General features: G+C 47.9%; 2 protein-coding genes across 6 annotated transcripts; both read left to right on the forward strand.

The window, feature by feature from the left end:
- The first annotated feature begins 90 nt into the window (after positions 1 to 90).
- On the forward strand, positions 91 to 9,392 carry MTMR11 (myotubularin related protein 11). Of its 5 annotated transcripts, none has more exons than XM_061408124.1 (17): positions 91 to 1,211; positions 1,546 to 1,636; positions 2,576 to 2,697; positions 2,924 to 2,984; positions 3,155 to 3,297; positions 3,767 to 3,845; positions 3,972 to 4,107; positions 4,357 to 4,444; positions 4,602 to 4,690; positions 4,775 to 4,899; positions 5,345 to 5,411; positions 5,646 to 5,716; positions 6,237 to 6,403; positions 6,666 to 6,839; positions 7,562 to 7,738; positions 8,157 to 8,450; positions 8,728 to 9,392. In XM_061408124.1, the coding sequence occupies exons 1-17, from the start codon at positions 1,146 to 1,148 to the stop codon at positions 8,872 to 8,874; spliced, it is 2,097 nt and encodes a 698-aa protein (XP_061264108.1). In that variant the 5' UTR covers positions 91 to 1,145; the 3' UTR covers positions 8,875 to 9,392. The 5 variants fall into 5 exon arrangements, with proteins under 5 accessions (XP_061264108.1, XP_061264116.1, XP_061264135.1 ...); XM_061408132.1 differs by having other exon boundaries at positions 2,924 to 2,939; XM_061408140.1 differs by having other exon boundaries at positions 1,128 to 1,211; positions 1,358 to 1,636.
- An 804-nt stretch (positions 9,393 to 10,196) lies between these two features.
- SF3B4 (splicing factor 3b subunit 4) lies at positions 10,197 to 13,882 on the forward strand. The gene is made up of 6 exons (XM_061408170.1): positions 10,197 to 10,305; positions 10,689 to 10,817; positions 11,051 to 11,593; positions 11,907 to 12,113; positions 13,093 to 13,266; positions 13,466 to 13,882. Exons 1-6 carry the CDS (start codon positions 10,272 to 10,274, stop codon positions 13,651 to 13,653), a joined length of 1,275 nt encoding a protein of 424 aa, XP_061264154.1. The 5' UTR covers positions 10,197 to 10,271; the 3' UTR covers positions 13,654 to 13,882.
- The last annotated feature ends 3,345 nt before the right edge of the window (positions 13,883 to 17,227 follow it).

The following is a 17,227-nucleotide window of genomic DNA, read 5'->3' on the forward strand; positions in this document are numbered from 1 at the left end:
TCCTTACTTTGTAGCTTCTTTTGTCTTTTTCATATCTAAAGGTAGATTTTTGCATACCTACCCTAGTTACTGTTCCTTTACTTCCCTCCTACAGCCCTCCCCACCCATCTTTGCCTCTTGGGTTTCAAGGGGGAGTGTTGGGGGATGGGACTGTTGCACTGAACAGAGGGTTCCAGCCCTCAGCTTTCAAAGTCCTTAACATGAATCATTAATTTGGAGATCTGATGTCTGGGCTGGAGGGAGGGCTCCTGTACCTGGAATGGGCTCTAGTTTCCAATTGTCTGGATGGTGTGTGTGTGTGTGTGATTAAGTGTTAAGATCTTTTCTTTGGGCCTCCCACCCCCAGCCACGGAACTTGCACGTACCTGTACCTGTGTCAGCATCCTGCAGATATTTCAGTTTCTCTCCCTACTCTTCCACTGCACCCTTCACATGAGACACGTTTCACACTCTCTGGAGAAGGATATACAAAAACACTTCCACTCGCCCCCACCCCAGTTCTTGGGCTTCCCCAGGCAAAAATCCCGAGGGCCAATTTCCATTTATTTCTTCTCAACTACTTTAGACTGTCAGGAGAGGTTGTAAGGAGGCCTGAAGTACTTTTAATCATTCCTCACATCCCCTTAAAGAAGACAAAAACAGCTTCCCAGGGAAACCATCAGTGAGAGTCCAGGGAAGTGGCCCAAATGATTCCAGTTTAATACTTGTCATTACTGCTTCCCTCAAATAGTCTCCAAAGCTCAGGAACAGAAAGAGGATAGGATCTGGGTTTGGAGTAAAGAAGGGAATGTGGTTATTTTCTCAGTTCCCCAATTTTTCCTCACCTTTCTTAGGTTCTTCCACTTTGTCTCCACTTTTCCAAAATTGTGTGTCTTCTCCTTTAAGGGGCTGGGCATCTCTTCCGCCCTCTCCAGAGTCGACTGAAGTTTCCGTGGAGCCTTCTCTAGCTGGACTGGACACACCTTTCAGAAGACCCCACATCGTGCTCCTTGCACCTCAAGTGCTCCTTTCCCTTGAATCTTCCTCCTGCCCCTCTCCCTGACTTCCCTCCAGCTAGCTACAGGATTCAGCCTCTCCCCAAGGGGCTTGAGCATCCTCGAGGTTTTCCACCCTTGACTGCTCCATCCCCGGATGGAGCCAGAGAAATGTGGTGGGGGGGCCGGGGCCAGAGTTTCAACATCGCCCCCCAGAAGGAAGAGCCAGAGATGGGGGTAAGGAGAGGAAAAGGGCTTGGGGGAGGGGTTTGTCATCTAAAGGGTGCAAATGGGGATGATGTGGAGAAAGAAAAGAATCTAGAGGAGGCGGAGGGTATGTCTCATATCAGCCTCTGGTTGACAGTGCTTGGTCTTTTTTGCAGTCTCAAGTTCATTGTCTCATTATCCATTAACCAGCCCCTCCCTCCCTTAACTATCTGCCGACGCCTGTCCTGAGCTCTCCACAGCCACTGATCTCAGTTTCTCCTGAGAGTCTGAGTGTAGGCCTCCAAAGGTGGCTGCAGACTCCAGGACCAGAGAAGCTTGGGGATTAACCCTACACCCTTCACAGCTCTCTGGACCGAAGTCTGTCCAGGGGACTGGGATGCCAGAGCCCAGGAGTCGTCAGCTGGGCAGCTGCCTGGCCTCTGGAGGCCTCCCAGGTAATAATGCCTTCCCAATACTTCTGATTTCCAGACTGTTCCAAATTTCACCCTCCTCAAACCCTGTTTCAAACCTCACTAAAGATACCTCTGTATTCCTCTTCCGGCTCAAAGTGCTTTTACCTGAGGTTTGCTCTGTTCTCTGCCTAGGGCTGGCTAGGAGCTTGATGGTCCCTCTGTTTTCTTGACCCTGGTACTCCTCCTCTCATTAACTTATTCAAAAATATTTGAGGGCCTAAAATCTCTCCTTCTAAGCTTTCATTCTTGTGGGGTTAGGGAGGAATCTTAGTCTTTCCTCTTTAGATTCTCCTGTCGCCGAAAAACTGGCCTCTGTTCACCTATGCTGAATAGAAAGAGCTTTAAAGGAGACAGAGCTTTAAAGGAGTAGAAGAAAGTAGCTTTTTTACTTTGCCAGGCAAAGGGGGCCACAGCAAGCTAACGCTTTCAAGACTGCGCCCTTCCCCTTCCTGGGAAGTTGGAAGAGGTCTTAATAGTTTTAGGGTGGGAAAATGGGACTGAAGATAAGGATCAGGGTTGATGTAGCTTTGCATTCTTCTCCTCTTAGAGTCACTGGAATCATTAGGTCTGGCTTCGGATCACTCCAGAACAGGTTCTGGTGGTCCTCGAGGTCATTGTCTTATGACATTCTTTCTGGAAAGAAGAATGCTCCCAGAGGAAAGGAGTGTTAGGGAAAGTTGTCTTAGAGGGGTAAACATCAAGTAGCCGAAGGCAATCATTTTCAGAGTGCAATTAAGCAAGAAAAAGAGGGAGAACAAACATGGGTAGGTTGAGTGAGTGGAGAGAATAAAGGCTGCATAAGAGCTAACAATGGAGTGCCTCAACTAGTTTCTGCTACAGAATGTCTGAGAGGAGTGTGTGTATACGAGTGGGGGCAACACTGCGAACAGGCATAACCTGGCTTCCCTTCTTGCCCTGCAGGGGAGCAGATTCTAGCATGGGCCCCAGGGGTGAGGAAGGGGCTGGAACCTGAAATGCCTGGAACCCTGATCTGCAGCAACTTAAGAGTCACCTTCCAGCCCCATGGATGGCAGCGGAGTCAGGTGAGAAGGTTAGGGCAGTGGAAAGGACAACTAGTGGCAAGTGGAAAGGGAGTCTAGAAGATTTAGACAAACATTATAGAAGTGAGACAGTTATGCTTAAAAGGCTGTCTTCTAAGAGTACCAAGGATTGTCGTTGGGAAGCATCTCTAGGGAGGTTAGGGCTGTCAAGGTAGGACAATGAACGAGACTTCAGATGTCTTTAGCGTCAGTCATGTGCTTCCTCTAGGAGACTCCCCTGAGCAGTGAGTATGATTTTTCCCTGGCCAACATTGGGCGATTAGAGGCTGGTAAGTGTGGTGGTTTGGTGAAAGGGCTCACTGTGGGTGCTGGAACCCTTCCTCATCCTTCCTCTATTTTCAGAGGACAGACTGAGTGGATGGAGTGGGATGGGCTAGAAGAGTTCCTCCTAGAGGGACCCTGATCCATGGCTATACCACTCTTTAACTCTTGACTTCAGTGCATGGCCCGTCCCGAGTCCAGCTCCTCCGTCCAGGGTCCCTGCTTAAATTTATCCCTGAGGAGATTCTGATTCATGGCCAAGACTTTCGGCTACTCAGAGTCGGTTTTGAGGCTGGAGGACTAGAGCCTCAGGCCTTTCAGGTAAGAGGTCTCCAACCCAAGAATCCCTCCTCCTCTTAGAATCTTGGGATCCTTTCCTTGGCAATCCCCAATAGTCCCATCTCTCAAGATCCCTCTCATCATTATCTCTGCTTCTCTCCTCTAGGAAAGACTAAGATTAGAGTATGGTAAAAGTAAAGGCCCGAGTTCTAGCCCAGCGTTGCCAACTATCAGGAGTGTAACTGTGGACGAGTGTCTTCCTTTGAAAAACAGGGAGGGTTGGACAAGATTATTCCCAAGATTCCTCCCAGCACTACCATTCTGTCATTTTGTGGTTCTAAATGTGTTCTCCTGACTCCAGTTCTCATGACCAGTGGAAGCTCCCTTTGTTAGGGACAGTCTTCACTTTTCTTCTCTATTAGTGGCCAAGACGGTGAAACAACATATGAGCCTTATTGCCTCCTTTTTACTTTAGTCTGAGGCAAAGGATGGGCTGTCCTTTCTTCCACAGGTGACCATGGCCATTGTCCAAGCCAGAGCTCAGAACAGTCCAGCCCAACAGTATGCAGGGATAACCCTGAGCCAGGCTGGTGAGTGAGGGTGCTTTGGGGTAAAGAAAGGGTAGAGTCTGAAAAGCAGAAGCTGGCTGGAGACAGAAGAGCTAAGCTGTCTCTGGTTCTTCTTCTTCCTCCTCTTGTGCTGACCTCCTGCCCTAGGCCAGAGTTCTGATTCCAGAAAACCACCTATTCCCCTCTTGGAGACAATAGAAGACTGGGAGACTGAGCGGAAAAAGCAGGCAGCCAGGGGCTGGAGGGTCAGCACTGTCAATGAGAGGTTCGACGTAGCCACCAGGTGATTCCCCAGTCCACCCAACCCCAAGCTGCCCCTTCAGTCTTCCCACACTACTCTGATCTAAAACTTGGGATTTCCCACAAACTCCAGCCTCCAAGGACATCCACAAACCTAGACCCCTTATCTCCTAGATCTCTAAACCTGAGATCCTTCAGAATGATCCCCTCCTAAGCAACTTCCTTATAGTAACAGGTTTGCATTGTATTGAGGTCACTGGGCCATGCTGTGACATAACTCTCAATTTCACAGCCTCCCCCGTTACTTCTGGGTCCCTAACCGAACTCTGGACAGTGAGATCAGGAGAGCATTTGGCCACTTCCATCAGGGCCGTGGACCGGTCAGTGTGGGAATGATGGTAATATTTGGGGATTAGAGGGTCATGGGAGGTTAGGGGTCATTGTGAAGGGAGGGGATCCCTGAGGTCAGTGTCGGGGCAAGGGTAGGGTGGGGCTAGGAGTTTCTCCCTCAGTGATCCTTCTCTCATCCATGTGAAGCGCCTGTCCTGGCATCACCCTGGGGGCAGTGATCTTCTTCGTTGTGGGGGCTTCTATACAGCCAGTGACCCCAACAAGGAAGATATCAGGTGAGGGGAGGTTTGATAAGCAGAATCAAAGATTAGATGTGAGGGGCAGACACCTTCCCTTACTTTCTGATCCCTTCCCTCCAGAGCAGTGGAGTCCATGCTTCAGGCTGGGCATTCAGATGTTGTCCTGGTAGACACCATGGATGAACTGCCTAGTCTTGCAGATGTCCAACTTGCCCACCTGAGGCTGAGGGCCCTCTGCCTGCCTGGTGAGAGAAACTTTGACCACTCACCCCACCTCTAGGTCTGTTGACCCTAACTTGGTTTGCCCTTTTGCCTGATATGGATGTGTACTCCTTCAGCCCAATAATCCTTCGTTTTCCACTCAACTCCCATTTCCCACAGACCCATTGATTTCCTGTCTTCCTGATCCCAACATTTTTTTTTTTTTAGGCAGCTTTATTGAAATATAATTTATGTACCATAAAATTCACCCTTCACCCATCTTGAGAGCACAATTCAATGCATTTCATTGTATTTACAATGTTGTACAACCATCACAACTTAATTGTAGAAACCTCATAGCCATTTATAGTTACTTCTTGTTCCTTTCCCCATAAGCAACAACTACCTAACTTATTACCCCTTAATTCTGGACCCTGAATCCCCAGTTCTCCTGATCTCTTTGCCCTTCTGACTCCTCTGCACTCTCAGATTCATCTGTAGCTGAGGATAAATGGTTCTCAGCTCTGGAAGGAACACGATGGTTGGACTACACCAGGTACTCCATCTTTTTCTGGCATGATTTATAATTCAAACTTCTGTCAACTTGGACTCCTCAGTCTCCCATTAACTCTTCTCCTTGGTTCCCCAAGAAGACTGTTATTTGTTGCTCCTTAGAAGGTGGGTGGGGGGTGGGGGCAGGAATTGGGAGTCTGCCCCATAGTATCCCATGACCCATCACTCCCTTCCTGTAGGCCTATTGTTCTCTTCTCTTCCTCGCCCACCCCTCCAGGTCTTGTCTTCGAAAGGCCAGTGACATCTCAGTCTTAGTGACATCCAGGGTTCGCTCTGTAGTACTTCAAGGTGAGTTTCTTGGGCCAACCCACTCCATTCCTTGCCCTTTTTCTTTACTCACCTGACTGGACTCTGCTCAGGAAGGGAGGTCTAGAGTTTCCTTGTCCCCTTCCAGTGCTGGCATCCTCCTCTCGTTTTGCTAGGAACTACTCGTGTTTCAGAGCTACTTCTGCTTCCCCATTAAGCTTGTGGTCCCTAACAGAGGGCTTCTCAGCCTTCTGTTCCTGTCCTTCCATCAGTGGATGGGGGCTGGGATTGGGGGCGGGGGAAGGAAAATGAGGAGAACTGGTTTGGCATTTGATTCTGCTTCCTACATGTGAAGCTGGGTGTTTCTATCTTGGAGTGTATGAAGTGAATCACTCAAGGTCTTTGTTTTCTCTTCACTTTTATGTGCCCTCTCAATCCTACCTACCCAAAACTTTCCCCCTATGCCTCTTACTTCCTCTTGCCATGTTTCCTTTTCTCACTCTCTTCTGCCCTAGTTTCTTGGTCTTTCTTTCTTTGTCCCTTATCCCTCTTTATCACCCAGAGCGCGGTGATCGTGATTTCAATGGCCTCCTCTCTTCACTCGTCCAGCTGCTTTCAGCCCCTGAAGCCCGAACACTGCTCGGCTTCCAATCACTAGTGCAACGAGAGTGGGTGGCAGCTGGACATCCTTTCCTGACCCGACTTGGGGGATCTGGGGCCAGTGAAGAGGTGAGAATGTTTGGGGAGGGTATTATTAAGAAGTACAGGGATGAGAAAATGACATACTAAAATCCACTGGAGGTGAATTAGGTCCAAATTAGGGCCTGAGGTTGGGCTGAGCTTGAAAGAAGATCCAGATGAGGGACCATAACCCCCTACCTCAACTAATTTCCACTGCCTGACCTCCTTAGTGTCCCCATTCCCACGTCACTCATCCTCCCCATTTAAGTCCCCACACCCACTTCCAACCTCTTAATTTCCCTCTTCTTAGGCCCCAGTGTTTCTCCTCTTCCTTGATTGCGTCTGGCAGCTCCTCCAGCAGTTTCCAGCTGAGTTTGAATTTTCTGAGTTCTTCCTTCTTGCTCTTCATGACAGTGTCAGAGTTCCTGACACCCTTACATTCTTAAGAGACACTCCCTGGGAGCGTGGAAAGCAGAGTGGACAGGTCAGTGACTTCCATTTTTGCCTTTCCGCTACCCATTAAGTACTCTCTGGAAGTTTCCTGGTGGGCTAGTGGTTAGGATTCTGGGCATTCACTGCCATGGCCCAGGTTCAATTACTGATCGGGGAACTAGGATCCCACAAGCTGTTCAGTATGGCCAACAAAGGAACTACTCTCTGAAGTTTACTCTTGAATATGAAAAGTGGTCTGCGGGTGGGAAAGGGGGAGGAGGTTGGTGCTTTCTTTCAGGACTAGACTTCCATCCTACATCTGATTCTTTTCTTTGTGTGTGGCTGTGCTGGGTCCTCATTGCTGAGTGGGCTCTTCTTTAGTTGCAGCAAATGGGGAGTGGAGGCATAGTCTCCGGTTGTGGTGCACGGAGTTCTCGTTGTGGTGGCTTCTCTTGTTGCGGAGCATGGGCTCTAGGGTGTGCAGGCTTCAGTAGTTGTGGCATGTGGGCTCAGTAGTTGTGACTCCCAAGCTCTAGATCACAGGCTCAATAGTCGTGGTGCTCAGGCTTAGTTGCTCCAAGGTAGATGAGATCTTCCTGAACCGGGGATCGAACCTGTGCCTCTTGCACTGGCAGGTGGGTTCTTAGCACTTAGCCACCAGGGAAGCCTTACATCTGATTCTTAGAGTAACAGATGAATTTCACGATTTATCTCTAAACTGGGGAGGATTATATATTTTTGTTTAACCTTCCTCTTCTTGTTTCGTCTATCTAGTTCAACAACTATACACAAGTCTATACCCCTGGGTTCCCAGGGGCTGGGAACTCTATTAACCCACAGCTATCTGTCTGGGACTGGAATTTACGCTACAGCAATAAACAAATACTACAATTCCGTAATCCTGGCTATGACCCAGAACACTGCCCAGATTCCTGGCTCCCTAGACAGCAGGTAAGGTGTCTGAAGTTCCTAAATTCCTTTTTCTCACAGGCTCATCCTAGTAGATGAGAAGTGATAGTGTCTGAGTTCCTCATTCCCCTTCTGTTGTCATTTATAGTCCTAACTGTCCCCAGGAAGACAGAAATCCTAGACATCACAAATGGCATCTTTTTTCGTCCTCCTCATCCTTATTAGTCTTCCTGTCTCATGCACACATTTTTATGTTTCCCTAAAATCAACTTTAATCAGTCCTGAGGCCTAGTTTGAAGTCTAATGAGAGCAGATAAAGTGTTCTCAGGGGGAGTCTTGTAGTTTGATCACTGGTACAGTGTGCAGTGGGTGACTGCTGGACATTCCTTCATGACCCAGTTTGGGGAAACTGGGGTCATCAGGTTTCTAGGTTGCCAGTTGATTTCCTGTTCCTCCTTAGCCAAGCTTCATGGTTCCTGGGCCCCCCAGTTCCGTGTGGCTCTTCTCTAGAGGGGCCCTGACACCCCTGAATCAACTCTGTCCTTGGCGGGACAGTCCCTCCCTGCTGGCAGTCTCTTCTCGTTGGCTCCCTCGACCTGCTATCTCTTCTGAAAGCCTGGCTGATCAGGAGTGGGGGCTCCCCTCACACTGGGGAGCTTGCCCTTTACCCCTGGGACTGCTGCTGCCTGGATGTCTGGGACCCCAGATCAGGCTCTGGAGACGCTGCTACCTGAGGGGAAGGCCTGAGGTCCAGGTGAGAAGGGAAGACAAAAATTGGGAGTGGGAGAAGGGGTGTGACTGCTGAACCAGATGTTCTAGGAGAAACCAGATGTTTCCAGGAGGCAGAAGGGCAAGGGTTTGGGGGACTGGGAAGTGAGATACCATTCCTATTGGTATCAAAGTGAATAGATTTGGGACTGTGGGAAGACTGCTTCTGGCTTATATCAAGTGGAACCTAGGGCATAGTTGGAGGGGAAAAGGGAACTAAGAGAATTAAGGATCCTCTCTGCCTCTCTTCACCCTCTTCCCAGATGGGCCTCTCAGCTCCCACAATCTCTGGTCTCCAGGAGGAGCTATCCCATCTTCAGGAGTTATTAAGGAAATGGACACCACGAATATCTCCCGAGGATCACTCCAAGAAAAGAAACCCAAACACCATTCTCTCCCAATCCCGTTGAAATTGCTTTCTCACGGGCAGGGCAGAAGGTGGTCTGGGGGGAGGGAGAGTTTTGTCTAATCCTTCGTTTTTTCTTATCTGGTCTTGCTGCCTCCGCTTTCATAAACAAGATCACTGACCTGAGTTTCTATTTAAGATGAGTGGTGCTAACCGTATCCAACTCTTACCCTGCCTTGTTTGGTTTAAATAGTTCTTGTCATTTGAAGAATTAAGAAACAAAAACAATCCAGAACGACTGCCTCTTTTTTTCAGGGCAATTCCATGTCTTTGGGATGGAAATTTTGTATATCGCGCTGGTAAATTGTGATAATCAGATATACTGTTTATCAGTGCCAACTAGATGGCCTACAGACCTCCTTCTCACCTCCTCTTGCTGCTTCTTTAATTCCAATTTCTATTTCTTCCCTTATAGTTTTCTATGGGTATGAAATATACACGGGACACCCTATCTCTTCCAATTATCTATTTTCGTCGTGACATTTCTATTTAAGGAGTTCATTAAAGCACAATATTTATACACGCCGCTGGCACTGTTTGTGTCTGATTAAAGGAACCTTAGGCAAGGGAGTGAGGGGAGAGGAGGGAAAGGAATGTGACCCATAAAGGGACGGTACCGACCATATTACTGCTAAGGAAGTAAGGGGCTGGGTTGCGTGAGGCGCTGCAGGATTCACAATTTAAGGTCCTCTCTTTCGTGCAAACGGGGCAAAGGCACACTCAGATGTTGCTGGAGTTCAGGGTGTGCTCTGGAGGTCGAGGCCGAGGCCGAGGCCTGTGGGCTTCAGTATCAAACCCCCGTAAGATTCGGTACCACCCCACCTCCGAGCCTCAGGTTCCCCTCACCCTCTATGGAGTGACTAAGCGAGCTCAGACATTCCACAATTCCCTTCCCCGAGGTTCCCCGAGGTAAAAGGAAATACCTCAAGCCCAGGCCTGGGCTGTGAGGCCCCATCTGTTCAAGGACTGCGGGTAGGGATGGACGGTTGTCCCCACGCCTTGCGTTGAGGGGTTCCTCTGCACTCCCTTCTAAGGGGGAAAAAAGGCTACAAAACACATGAAAACTAAAGTTTTGTTCTCCCAGCTTCTGAAGTGACATTTTCGGGAGCAGTGTGACCCTTTAACTTCTAACACTGCCTTAAGAGACAGAACGTTTCCTTTTCACGTTCCCCGCCCTGCCCGCTCATCGTAGCACTTCTGCACGGGATCGTGCACTGAAGCGCACCACTGCCTCAGCCGCTTCCAGTCTTAGCGTCTCCTAAGATGGCCGAGGCCGCTTCCGGCTCCTCCCCTGCCGCGGCCCCGCCCACCACTCACGTCAGCCTTCGCCTCGGAAGTGGAAGTAGTGACTGAGGTCAGGGGGCGGGATCGCTGCCTGGAGACGGCGGGAGCGGTTTCGCCATGGCGGCCGGGCCGATCTCCGAGCGAAACCAGGGTAACTGGAGGGGACAAACCCAGAATGGACTCTGGGGGTTTGGGGGACCTCGACTAGGCCCAGCAGTGTTTCCGTTGGGGCGGGAGATTTTACCTTTCCGAAGGGCGCGAGACTGGTCCCGATGCCTTATGGGGACGGGATGGACGCGCTTGAGGCCTGTAGTTGTGATGCTGTGTCCAATCCTCTGCTGCCTTCCCACTCAAAAAAAAAAAAAAAGAAAAAGAAAAGTTACAGAGTGAACTTGCACCGCAACTCTAAATTAGATTTAGGATTGTCTATTTTCTGGAAAGGAGGAGTTTCTAAAAGCTTAATCTAACGTCTTTTTTTTTTTCTTATTATTTTTCTTATTATTTCTGCCCTCACCTCCTAATCCTGTCTTCCAGATGCCACTGTGTACGTGGGGGGCCTCGATGAGAAGGTTAGCGAACCACTGCTGTGGGAACTATTTCTCCAGGCAGGGCCAGTAGTGAACACGCACATGCCAAAAGATAGAGTCACTGGTCAGCACCAAGGTGAGTACACGGCAAAAAGTGCAGTTACGTATGGAGGGGACAGACTGCTCCTGGAGGTCCCTAGAGGTATTAAGCGTTTTGGAGTTAGCAAACTAAAGATTTTGTTTCTGGAACCATTCTCAATTGAAGTTGGGATTATTATTTCTTATCCTTTGTGCTTTAGAAGGCAAATGAGTTATAAACTCGTTTTTAAATCACTTCAGTTGCTAACCTCTTCTTTTCCACTTCCGCAGGCTATGGCTTTGTGGAATTCTTGAGTGAGGAAGATGCTGACTATGCCATTAAGATCATGAACATGATCAAACTCTATGGGAAGCCAATACGGGTGAACAAGGCATCAGCTCACAACAAAAACCTGGATGTGGGGGCCAACATTTTTATTGGGAACCTGGACCCAGAGATTGATGAGAAGTTGCTTTATGATACTTTTAGCGCCTTTGGGGTCATCTTACAAACCCCCAAGATTATGCGGGACCCTGACACAGGCAACTCCAAAGGTTATGCCTTTATTAATTTTGCTTCATTTGATGCTTCGGATGCAGCGATTGAGGCCATGAATGGGCAGTACCTCTGTAACCGCCCAATCACTGTGTCCTACGCATTCAAGAAGGACTCCAAGGGTGAGCGCCATGGCTCAGCCGCTGAAAGACTTCTGGCAGCACAGAACCCACTCTCCCAGGCTGACCGCCCTCATCAGCTGTTTGCAGATGCACCCCCTCCACCATCTGCTCCCAATCCTGTGGTATCATCATTGGGATCTGGGCTTCCTCCACCAGGTAAAGCTTTTGATAAAAAATGTTTGTCTTGGGTTGGGAAGGGTGGGGCCAGGAAGAAGGAAAAAGAACCTGGCAAGGAGGGGACATTGAGTCATTAGGTGAAAGGGGTTGAGGGATGATGATTGTGGTGGGAAGAAAGTTGTTGAGTTTCTCCAGAAGGTTGTTGCTCGAGTCATTTAATGTTGCTTCTGACTTTAGAGAGCTGGGAGGAGGGGAAAAGAGCTCATTCTGCCTGGAGATGCCAGGGTGGAACAGGCTCTCTAAAGGCACTCTCTGCTCACTATCATTAACTGTTTTTCCATTTTCTCTATAGGCATGCCTCCTCCTGGCTCCTTCCCACCTCCAGTACCGCCTCCTGGAGCCCTTCCTCCTGGGATACCCCCAGCCATGCCACCACCACCTATGCCTCCTGGGGCTGGAGGACATGGCCCCCCATCAGCGGGAACCCCAGGGGCTGGACATCCTGGACACGGACACTCACATCCTCACCCATTCCCACCGGGTGGGATGCCCCATCCAGGTGGGTGTTCTTTGCTGGGAAGGAGAGGGATGAGCTTGGTAGAGGAGCTCTATCAGTACTTAATGCTGCTCTTCTTTGTTCTTTAACAATAATAGATAGTGCCCAAGCTCTCCTTTTTTTCAGACATTCGTTTATGAAAAAAATGCAAGATACTTTACTGTTCATTTTAATAAACAACCATCATGCTGTCTATATTCTTGTTTAAGTTTTACCAAAGAGAACAACAGGCTCTTCTGCATTGGTTCTTTACCACTAGCGCTACCTGGGAAGCCTAGGCTCTCCTAGCCTCATTATTTCACACCTAATTTATTTCAGTAATACCCTAACTGACACTTTGACTCTAATTATCTCTACTTTGATTGACTATCTCAGAGTAATTTTTCTTAAATACAGATATTCACACACCTTTGCTCAAAATTCTTCTGCTGCTCCCTTTTACTTACGGAGTGAAACCGAAACACTTTATCATAGCATTCTAGGCTTTGCATGATCTGGCTCCTGCCCGTTACTCCCATGACTGCAAGCTGTTCTCCTGGTTTTCCTTTAACATACTGTGCTGTTGATCACATCCATGCTTTGCACCTGCTGATTTTTTTCTGCCTGGAATGTTCTCTTCCGACTCTGTTGTCCACCTGAAAAATTCATGTTCATCCTTTAGAATTAGATCTTTGCTGTGACAGTGTCTCTGTTATCTTCCCAGATTCTGTTCAGTAGAATAATCACGCCATTCTGCAGCACTGTTACAATGCCTAAATCATGGAAGGAGCGAATGGGCTTCAGGGACTGGGGAGCTGTTGGGTCGTTGGTTGATTTATTCTCTTGGGATGGAGTCAAGGATAAGGGCACTTTTTACCAGCTTTAATTTCTGTATTCTATCTGATGTCACTTTCTTCATTTTCTTCTCTGTCTTGTTTTCTTTGCCCTCCTGTCTAACTTCCTTTTGTCTCATTTCTCATTGTGTCTTGTTTTGTTCTCATAGGGATGTCTCAGATGCAGCTGGCCCACCATGGCCCTCATGGCTTAGGGCACCCCCACGCTGGGCCCCCTGGCTCTGGGGGGCAGCCACCACCCCGACCACCACCTGGAATGCCTCATCCTGGACCTCCTCCAATGGGGATGCCCCCCCGAGGGCCTCCGTTTGGCTCTCCTATGGGTGAGTAGTCTTTAGCCACCTCCCTCATCCTCACATATTGTTCTTGCAGCTTCTTTTGTCACACCTCTTATCTCCTGCACTTTCTTCTCTTTCTTCTCTTTCTTTTCACTGTCTCCCAGTGTATCCTCTCCCTACATTGTCCCAATATGCACTCTCTCCTATTCTTTGTTTTTACTTAGTTTTCCTTTTCTACCTGCAGGTCACCCAGGTCCTATGCCTCCGCATGGTATGCGTGGACCTCCTCCACTGATGCCTCCTCATGGATACACTGGCCCTCCACGACCTCCACCCTACGGCTACCAGCGGGGGCCCCTCCCTCCACCCAGACCCACTCCCCGACCTCCAGTGCCCCCTCGAGGCCCACTTCGAGGCCCTCTCCCTCAGTGATTTCTCATTGTTTTTCCTCCTGTCGTAGCCTCCCAATATCTATTCACTTCCTTGGACCAATCAGAGCTGCTGTAGCTCCGAGGGGCTAAGGCGCTAATCCCTCTCAGGCCTTTCTTTTGTAAGTGTAATTTTTTCACAGGAGGCTTTATTTTATTTTATTTTTTCCTACGTTGGCCCTAAGTGTTTTACAGATACCCAGAGAAAATTAAACTAAACTGCTTGTTTATCATTTGTGGTGCTTAACTTAATAACTTCTTTTTCTCTGAGAAGAGATGTCCATATATTGGGAGAACGCTAAGGTAGGAGTGAGGGTGTTTATTCCAAGTTTTAAAGACTTACTCTATAATGTGCTGTTGCAAGTGCTGGACTGCTGTGTACTGCAGCACTTGATTCATTACGTCAAAGTTACACATAAGATGAAGACCCAGTATCTATGGCATAGAGTTACTGTGAGTATTAAGTTAGAACAGAAGTAAAGTTCCTGGAAATAAGATGGCAAAAATAGGAAGTAACATGTACAAAGCTATTCATTGCAGCACTATTTGTAATAACAGATTGGAAACAACTCTCAGTCAGTAGGGGACTGGTTGAATAAACTGGTAAATCTACACAATAGAATACTAAGCAGCAGTAAAAAGGAATGAGGGAGACTACACACTGATTGAAGAGATCATGAGACTATATTAAGTGAAGAAAGCAGCATGTAGAACAGAATGTATAATGGCCTTTCTTATCTAAAGGGTGACACATAATATATATTATACATTTGTCTCTATTGTAAAAATGGAAGGATAAGGGCTTCCCTGGAGCTCCAGAGGTTAAGACTCTGCTTCTACTGCAAGGGCCACAGATCCAATCCCTGGTCGGGGAGCTAAGATCCCACATGCTACATGGCCAGAAAAGGGAAGGATAAACCATAGACTAATGGAAATTGATACCCACTAGGGGAAGGGATGGGGGAGCCTGGTGGGCTGCCATCTATGGGGTCGCACAGGGTCGGACACGACTGAAGCAACTTAGCAGCAGCAGCAGGGGAAGGGAAGGGATATGGAGGGAAGCTGGATTTCTCAAGCATACTGTTACTGTGGAACCGTGTATCTTAAATGGTAGCAAAGTAATTGCAATGGGACTGTAGGAACTCAGTAATCCTTCATTTTCTTTTGTTCTTTATACTGCCAAATATCTTGGGTAAGGGATGTGTATCTTATTCCTATTTCTTTTCTTCTCAGTCCTTCCAAACCTGATTTCCATCATATTTAAATCTGTGCTCTAGACTTTAACTAGATCAAATCCAGTGGCCTATTCTTTCCTTTGCCACATTTAATCCTGTTATATCATCCTCTTCTCCAAAGCTCTTTTTGGCTTATGTAACCACGAACTTTCTTAAACTCCAGGCAAGAAAAGGTAAGCCTGGCCCTCTTGTTCTTTTGCATCATTCTCATTCACATAATGTAGTACACACATGGGCTCTGCTGGTGGCCACTGAAGATACAAAGATGAGCAGGGCAGTTCTGCTGTCTGATCATTACCAGCGGGGTGTGAAAGTGTTAGTTGCTTAGTTGTGTCTGACTCTTTGTGTCCCCATGGATCATAACCCACAGGGCTTCTCCGACCATGGAATTCTCCAGGCAAGAACACTGGAGTAGGTTGCCATTTCCTTCTCCAGGGCATCTTCCCAATCCAGGGATCAAACCTGGGTCTCCCACATTGCCAGCAGTCTCTACCGTCTGAGCCACCAGAGCAGTAGACTGATACATAAGAGATTATTATGAAACAAAATATTTTGAGAGCATAAGGAAGGGTATCCAACCTGGCCTGAAAGTCCAAGAAAACTTCCTGGGAAAATGACAGTTGAATGATCTTGAAGGTTAGAAGCTTCTCAGACAAAGATGAAGGGAAACTCATTCCAGATCTGTGGAATGCTTCTGAGCAGAAGTAAGAGACCAATAAGTAGCATAGTATATAATGTGCTAAAGCTAAGCTGTTCAGTGCTGGAGGCAGGATGAGATCAGAACCAGTCAGGGAGTGCCCAAAGATTAGTTCTCAGCCCTTCTCACATTGTGGCACAGAGAACCATTTCAAACAGCACACAGATAGGATGCTTCAGGCTTTAGACTATTGGCTTAAGAACTCTAGCTATCCCACGCTCTGCCTAGCAGTCCAAAATGCTGAGGGAATTAACATCATTGTCAAGACACACTGGCTGGGAAGCTGCTATCCCTGATGGGAAGCCACAGGGGATTTAAGCGAGGAGATGACAGATTTGGTGTTTAAGAACCATAGTTGCACTGTAGAGGGTAGATTTGGGGGAGATGAAGACTGTTAAGCTATGCATCTGGCAACAATTCAGGTGAGAGTGTGTGTGTGTGTGTTCAGTTGCTCAGTTGTGTCCGACTTGGCCACCCCATGGACTGTAGCCCACCAGGTTCCTCTGTCCATAGGATTTCCCAGGCAAGAATACTGGAGTGGGTTGTTCTCCAGGGGATCTTCCCGACCCAGGGATCGAACCAGCATCTCCTGTGTCTCCTGCATTGGCAGGTGGACTCTGCCACTTTACCACTGTGAAGCCTCCAGTGGGGAGATATTTAAAAGGCAAGTTAGGACTTGGTATTAGATTGGGTACAATGAATGAAGGGAAGAGTGGAATCAAAGATGAGAGTAGGCAGCAGGAAGAACTTGGGGAAGCAGGATAAAAATGATAAGCACAATTTTGGATATGTTGACTTTGTAGTGTGTTGGAAGGTGTGCAGGTTGAGTCATCTAGTGGATGTCTGATTACATATGCCAAAAGCTTGGGGGAAGGACTTCTCTGGCGATCCAGTGGTTAACACTTTACTTCCACTGCAGGGTATACAGGTTTCATCCCTGCTCGCGGAACTAAGAGCCTGCATGCAGAACTTACATTGGCCAAACTAAAATCTTGGGGGAAGATTAGACATGGTATTTCACATCATGACTGGATACCAGGCTTCTGAGTCACAAGGGGATGAACTGACCACCTTAATTTCAAGCAGAGTTCTGCTATATGTGGTCATAAACTGAGGTCCCAGAAATGCTTGGAACCTGGCATAGCTGGATCCTGGCTCCACACACCAGAGGCCAACACTGGAGCATCCCCAGGTGTTGGGAAGCTTTGTCTCAGTCTCTGTGTGCTTTCTGCCTTCAGATTATCTATCAAATGAATGGATTCTTCTGAGATCTCACTTCCTCGATTGAAGGTTGAACCTGGGCTGCGACAGTGAAAGCCTGTAATCCTAACCATTAGGCCAGGGAACTGGCCTAGGGAACTCCTAGGGAGTTCCTCCTATGAGGCAATTCTGGCTGTTTTCTGATATCATGTTGATGAATTCACACTGTCATAGAGTAAATTAGTGCCTTTGCTGAATTCCCTACTGTCTTTATTCAAACCACTGTTTTCTCAGACATTCTCAGAATCTCTGAGCTTTTATTCATTCAGTGATTCCCCGAGTACCTCCTCTAGTTATTAAGTTTGACTTCCTTAAATTCTCCTTTATCTTTCCACCCTCTGGTTCTTTCAGACTCTGCTGCTGCTGCTAAGTCGCTTCAGTCGTGT

The sequence above is a fragment of the Bos javanicus genome, chromosome 3, assembly GCF_032452875.1.
Source record: "Bos javanicus breed banteng chromosome 3, ARS-OSU_banteng_1.0, whole genome shotgun sequence".
NCBI classification, from domain to species: Eukaryota; Metazoa; Chordata; class Mammalia; order Artiodactyla; family Bovidae; genus Bos; species Bos javanicus.

Coding starts and splice junctions, on each gene's coding strand:
- MTMR11 (XM_061408124.1), top strand. CDS start 1,146: ATGTGGTGGGGGGGCCGGGGCCAGAGTTTCAACATCGCCCCCCAGAAG. Junction 1,637..2,575: donor GGCCTCTGGAGGCCTCCCAG/GTAATAATGCCT, acceptor CTTGCCCTGCAG/GGGAGCAGATTCTAGCATGG. Junction 4,445..4,601: donor TCCATCAGGGCCGTGGACCG/GTCAGTGTGGGA, acceptor ATCCATGTGAAG/CGCCTGTCCTGGCATCACCC.
- SF3B4 (XM_061408170.1), top strand. CDS start 10,272: ATGGCGGCCGGGCCGATCTCCGAGCGAAACCAGG. Junction 10,306..10,688: donor GATCTCCGAGCGAAACCAGG/GTAACTGGAGGG, acceptor CCTGTCTTCCAG/ATGCCACTGTGTACGTGGGG. Junction 10,818..11,050: donor AGTCACTGGTCAGCACCAAG/GTGAGTACACGG, acceptor CCACTTCCGCAG/GCTATGGCTTTGTGGAATTC.